The sequence below is a fragment of the Capricornis sumatraensis genome, chromosome 12 (genome assembly GCF_032405125.1).
Source record: "Capricornis sumatraensis isolate serow.1 chromosome 12, serow.2, whole genome shotgun sequence".
NCBI lineage: Eukaryota > Metazoa > Chordata > Mammalia > Artiodactyla > Bovidae > Capricornis > Capricornis sumatraensis.
The window spans coordinates 26,318,275-26,325,138 of record NC_091080.1 but is presented as its reverse complement, the minus strand read 5'-3'; the positions used below and the strand labels follow the sequence as shown (position 1 = coordinate 26,325,138).

At 37.0% G+C, this 6,864-nt stretch overlaps 1 protein-coding gene across 1 annotated transcript in view; it reads right to left on the bottom strand.

The window, feature by feature from the left end:
• Positions 1 to 240: 240 nt before the first annotated feature.
• Positions 241 to 6,864, bottom strand: part of LRRC63 (leucine rich repeat containing 63) — a 29,596-nt gene continuing 22,972 nt past the window's right edge. The window contains exons 7-9 of the mRNA XM_068984757.1: positions 2,860 to 2,943; positions 1,671 to 1,910; positions 241 to 484 (exon numbers count right to left, since the gene is read on the bottom strand). Of these exons, the coding sequence (XP_068840858.1) occupies positions 241 to 484; positions 1,671 to 1,910; positions 2,860 to 2,943 (568 nt within the window). The remainder of the gene's footprint in view (positions 485 to 1,670; positions 1,911 to 2,859; positions 2,944 to 6,864) is intronic.

Here is a 6,864-nt window from a genome sequence, read left to right as displayed (position 1 = left end):
CAAAGGATTTTAACATTTTTCTTTTTATACTAAACATGCTCTGAAAGACATTTTCTAGATCTTTTTCGAAATCCTCAGACTTTTTTTTTACTAATCCTTCTCAAAAAAATATTCTGAAAAGATTCCCTAACAATCACAAAGTTTCATAAGGAGCTAGGATTACAAAGAGGATTCATGTGAGAAGACATCTCCACACAGAACCTGTACTGTTAAAGACATGAATGATTGTACACATCGACTTTAATGGTTTTTAAAGTGGAATTCATAAGTCATTGTAGGATTCATCAGTTCAGGATTTAGAGATATTCTTTTTTCAGGAACATGATCGAAAACAACGTTGCTTTCCTTTACTTTCCTATAGCAGGAAGAGGAACAGACATAAAATATAACAGGAAGCTGTGTTACTCCAGAAACATCGCAGGATCGGATGATGCGAAAACCTTCACCGAACATTGGACCGTGACACCACTCACATTGGGATGTGCTGCAATGAAGGAAACATCACTGTCTACTAGAGGAAAGACATTTTGCTTGAGGCTATGTCAGACTCAAAGCAGTATGAAACATGGCCTTTCTCATTATTGATCTTACCCTCTCTCTGAGGATTTGACATGCACAAGTGAAAAAGTAAATGCTAAAAAAAATCTGTACAAAATAATCCTAATTTTCTAGAACAGGAAACTATAGCTTTAGAGCAAGAAAGCACCCTAAGGACAATTCCCACAAAATGTGTATAAAATAATCCTAATTTTCTAAAACAGGAAAGTATAGCTGCTCCTATTTAATATGTGACCACAGGGAATTTTTCTGTATTTTCCAAATGTTTTATAATAAATACATATTATATTTATCACTCAAAATAAATATGTATGTTGTTTTAAAGATAAAGGGACTATTATAACCTAGCATAGGATTAGTATCCACATGTATATATTCCATGTCTGTGAGGTCCATATGTATTGCACAGTCCATGGAGTCACAGAGTCAGACGTGATTGAGCACACATGCACGCAGGCATATTTTTAAAGGCTCACAGGTCAGTTAAATAGTACTTTTAACAGTAGCACATGAACGGACTATTCACAGAAGTAGAAATTTGAACATCCAAGAACCTCCAGAAAAATAAAGATTCTCAATTTCATTAGTAATCGGGGAATACAAAACAAAATACAGGAATGTGTTCAGTCATATCTGAGTCTTGTGACCCCCATGGACTGTAGCCCACCAGACTCCTCCATCCAGGGAATTTCCCAGACAAGGATATGGAGCAGGTTGCCATTTCCTCCTCCAAGGGATCTTCCCAACCCAGGAATTTGAACCCAAGTCTCCTGCACTGGCAGGTGGATTCTTTACTGTTGAGTCACCAGGAAAGCCTCTAGTGGTTCACAGAAAAGACTTAACTAAAACTGTATAGAAGTTGCCAGCTACATCTCCACAATCTGTACCTCACCTTAGATTTAAGTAATAGCTTGAGAATATTAGAAGATAGGCTGAATTCAAACTATATTATTATGCCAGAAAAGCCAGAAGGAACAATCTAAAGACTTGCATGTGTGGTGTGGTGTGAGGTGTGTGTGTTTAACTCTAAAACTATCATCTGGCCCTATAATAAACTGTATTTAAAAGCTTAAAAGCATGTCTTGGTAAAAAGGACTTCAGAATTTGCTCACCATTTTAGTAACTTTTGGATTTCCACTGGGATCACATTATAATATTTATGTAGATTATTCTTTAGAAAGAACAAAGCTGTAATTTGAGTAAGATGTTGTGGATTATTCATAGAATTCTCTTTCCAAAAAATAGGATTAGTGAAATTATTCTCAAATAGGATTTTTTTCAGGTTAAGCTTTAAAATTCCATGTGGAAAACTAGTCAGTTCATTTCCATCAACCATCAATTTTTCAAGTGATCTGCAAACAAAGGAAATCATATTTTAAAAGGAAAAAGTAGACATCTGTCCCCGTGTGCCCCCAAATTGGTATGAAATTTAGTAGTAATAAAATATGAGTGTCAAGTATTTCCTTAAAATCCAGAGATTTAACTTAAAAAGCAACCAACCAATATATTATGCAAATAAGTGCATTTGTGTAAAGGGTAGCGTTAAAGCACATATTTTGTGCAACAAGTCATCACTATGGAAAAAGAAATAATCATAAACATAGAAGAGTGAATGTTATACTAAATAACTTATAATAGGGATACAAAGAAAATTTATTTTCATAGACAAATTCAACATCAACACATACATTTTGTTTCATTCAGGTGAAAAGTCTCAACTATTAGTTGAAGCAGCAATGGGGGGAGACAGACCACTGTGTTAGGTGAAGCTTTTATAAAATATTAAGGAAAACATGTGTTTATGAATTTTAGGGAAGGAAAGAGAGCCAGTAATAGACTTGGAAAATTCAGTGGCGTTCCAAAATTAACAAGGGAGAAAAAAAAGAGAACAAATAGCATCTTGAAATAAAAAAATCTCCAAAAAAAAAAAAAAGGAAAGAAAGAAATATGAAAAGGAGAAAGTGAAAGGACAGTAAATACAATGCTAAACAGAAGGCAAAAAATTAAATATATCAGCCATAACAAATATGAACAGGCTGAATTCTTCTATGAAAATACAAAGATTGTTACACAGGAAATTAAATAATTGGTCAAAATATTAGAAAAGCAGAAATAAAATGATCAAATTTTACTAAAGATAATTCTCCTTAGAAACCAACTAAAATCTAGTAAAAGGCATTCAGAGATAAGATAATGTTTACATAGTTTGATTTTTAAATGAATGTAAAGAAGTAAATAGCTTTATTTTGCTCTGTCCTTAAGGGGCATATGTCTTATGGGTACTTACTACTTGCAAAATACCTGAGTTTCTGGATATCATTTGGAATAAAAGCAATACTATTGTAGGAAATATCAAGTTCCTCAAGATTATGCAAGCAAAATAGCCTTTAATAGAAAGAGAAAGTGAATTGTAAAAATGTTTATATGCTTATCATTACTGGATATAAATCATTTCATTCCTCAGTTAGTAGGTAGAAGTACAGAGAGAAATCATATATTTTTAAGATCTTGAAACTTATACAAATAGACTTTTGTTTCCATTATAGATGGTATAATTACAATAATTTTCCTGAAATAATTCATCTATCCCTTAAGACTGATTAGAAATGTTTGGAGTGGTTAAAGCCCCATCTAGAAAAAAAACCACCTGAGAAATTCCTTGTGCTCAGCGGTGTCTGACTCTTTGACACCCCATGGACTGTAGCCCGCTAGGCTCCTCTGTCCATGGGGTTCTTCAGGCAAGAATACTGGAGTGGGTTGCCATTTCCAAGGGATCTTCCTGACCAGGGATCAAATGTCCTGTCCCCAGCATCTCCTGCATTGGCAAGCAGATTCTTTATCACTGCGCCACCTGAGAATATGCTGAGAAATTCTTAACAATATTTGAAAATATGTATTTTATTGGTTGCTGTATTAGTTTCCTAGGACAGACGGAACAAATTCTCACAGTCTGGGTGGGCTTAAAACCACAGAAATTTATTCTTTCACAGTACAGGAGGCCGGAAGTCTGAAATCACGGTATCAGCAGCGTGGGTTCCTCTGGAGGCTCTGAGGAAGAAGCCGTCCCTTGCCCCTCTCCTAGCTTCTGGGGGCTGCCAGCAGTCCTTGGGGTTCCTTGGTTTGTGAAGCATAACTCCAATCTCCATCTCTGTCTTCATGTGGCCTTCTTATGAGGACACCACTTATTGGATTTAGAGTCCCCTCAAATCCCACCCTAATCAAGTATGACTTCTTGTTAACCAGTTACATCTGCAAAGATCCTATTTCCATATAAGGTCTCATTCTAAGGTTCTGCATGGACATGAACTTTTGAGGGACACCTTTCAACCCAGTGCAGTCTCATTAAGACTTTCCTAGTGAAATATCCTTGATTTTTCCTTCCATTGAGTGAAGTATGGTACTCAGTCACTTCAATCGTTTCCGACTCTTGAAACCCCATGGACTGTAACCCACCAGGCTCCTCTGTCCATGGGATTTCCCAGGCAAGAATATGGGAGTGGGTTGCCATTTTCTTCTCTAATTAAGTGAAGAACTTAAAAGTAAGAACCAAAGAACACAAAGGCTAAGGCAGAGAGCCCTGCCTGGAGGGCGGAGGTGGGAGTTGCTTCCTGAAGACTGGAATGGAAAGGCTGAGTATGACATTCACCCAAATCCCCAGTAATTATCCCCTCTTTGTGAATGCTCTTATCAAATACCTTCCTGTTTTCCATAAAGATGAAAAGTTACTTGCATGATTATTAACTAAAGCACCATGAGCAGAATATTTCATAACTTCTACTATTTTTGTGTGGATTGTAATGGTCCTCATGATCTGTCCCCAGGCTACTCATCCAGCTCACCCTATGTTCACATATAGGCCAGGATTTATTTGCTAAAATTCCCTGAATTAGCCCAGTTCTCACATATCTCCAGTTCCCCCCAGTTTGACTCTTTGATAAATAGCTTCCTTTTTTTAAGTCTTGACTTGGAAGTCAACTCTTCCAAGGAACTCTTCCTGAATTTTTCAGACTAGGTGAGCAGCCTCTTCTGTGCTTCTCTGTTTACCTCTGTCAGAGAATTTGTCACGCTGTGTGACAAATGTCTGTCTCCTAAACAGTGACATTCGGGAGGCCAAGGATTCAATTTTACTTTTCTATATATCTAACACTTTGCACGGTGCCAAGCACATCAAAAGTACTTCAGTTCAGTTCAGTTCAGTTACTCAATCGTGTCCGACTCTTTGCGACCCCATGAATTGCAGCACGCCAGGCCTCCTTGTCCATCACCAACTCCCAGAGTTCACTCAGACTCAACGTCCATCCAGTCAGTGATGCCATCCAGCCATCTCATCCTCTGTCGTCCCCTTCTTCTCCTCCCCCAGTCCCTCCCAGCATCAAAGTCTTTTCCAATGAGTCAACTCTTCGCATGAGGTGGCCAAAGTACTAGAGTTTCAGCTTTAGCATCATTCCTTCCAAAGAAATCCCAGGGTTGATCTCCTTCAGAATGGACTGGTTAGATCTCCTTGCCTACTTAGGAAATCACAATTGAATGAAAGGCATGGTGATTATTGTTCAGTTGTGACCCCATAGACTGCAGACACCAATCACTGTCTCCCAGAGTTTGCTCACACTCATGTCCATTGAGTCAGTGATGCCATCCAACCATCTCATCCTCTGTCACCTCCTTCTCCTCCTGCCCTCAGTCTTTCGCAGCATCAGGGTCTTTTCCAACGAGTCGACTCTTTGCATCAGGTGGCCAAAGTATCAGAGCTTCAGCTTCAGCATCAGTCCATTCAGTAAATATTCTGGATTGACTTCCTTTAGGATTGACTGGTTGGATCTCCTTGCAGTCCAAGGGACTCTCAAGAATCTTCTCCAGCATCATAGTTCGAAAGGTGTGGTGATCCTGGTTAATTTTAAATCATTTGCTCTGAGAAATGAATGAGATCAAATAGAAAAGCAAAAAAAAAAAAAAAAAAGACAAACATTTTCAGTTCAATGTTCATCTTAGACTTTTTTCACCTCTGGAAAGAAAATATTAACACCATCTGTTCCAATTTTTTATTTATTTAAAATTATGTTATTTCACTTTTTTACCTCAGTAAGTTTCTAGAATCATTTTGTCTTCCTTTATTTCTTTAGTACAGGCAAACTAGTCTGATCCCAGGCTTTCATCTTTGATGATATATTCCTGTTGATAGTGATGTTTAATTGGGCTTGTAGGCAGCACTGAGAAAGCTAATTAAGGAACTTCATAGGCTCTAGAGATGAAATTTATCTCATTTACATAGGATTTTAGAGAGCAATCTGTTTTAGAGAGCAGCCTGTTTAAAAATCCTCAGTTTGGCCTGACAATCTATACCCCACTAGTAACAAATCTATCACAATTTTTAGGATGTATAGAATGTTTTACATTTATTTCATTGTTTTATTTATCAGCACATCATTGAGCAATGAGCTACTTAAACTAGAGCCCTGGTGATGGCTTGGAAGACTGTGCCAGCATTAATAGTTGCATGTAATAACATCACACTACCATGGAAATATAACTTATTTATTGAGAGTCTATCGTGTTCGTGGCAATTTAAGATGATCTTACTGGTCACTGGACCACTGCATTACTATTAATATTATTTGCAGATTTTTAAAAATGGAAGCTATAAGAATATTAATAGTTTATCCAAGTTAGTATGAAATCAAACATACCACTCCGTTCTTCAGATATATGGGCATAAAGTAATTCAATCCCTATCTTTAATCGATAGCAATAAGGGAAAATAAATTTGTGCATTTCCAGAATCAGCTCTTACTTCAGGTATGAAGTAAGTATGTTCACAAGCATGTTCTTAGGTTCTTTATTTTAAACAGCTTCTCTCTCCCAAAGAACATGCTGGTTAATCAAATCAAACTGTATCAAAAAAGCAAGGCAAAACTTTCAGTCTGTCAGTTAAAAGTGGTAATTTTCTATGTCAATTTTCTCCTGTTATCCACTGAGAAAAAAATTAAGATTTTTTTTTGACCTTTGTTACAGTCACGCCTGCATGACTTCAGAGGGTAAGTTGTGTGTACATACAGAAACAATTATACACATGTCTGTACACACAGATTAATATACTTCAGTTACTTATCTCTGTCCACTGAGAGTGTCTACAAGCAATATCATTCCAGTAGCAACTGGACTATCCAGCACCCAGATCTTGCTTTTTAAATACCATCCTCCAATTAAAAAGGAAACAGGATTTCCTAAGAGAAATGGCTGATTCTCATATCAAGGCAGGGCAAGGCACTACAATTTATGTTACTGTGGAGATATAGAGGAGTCAAACAA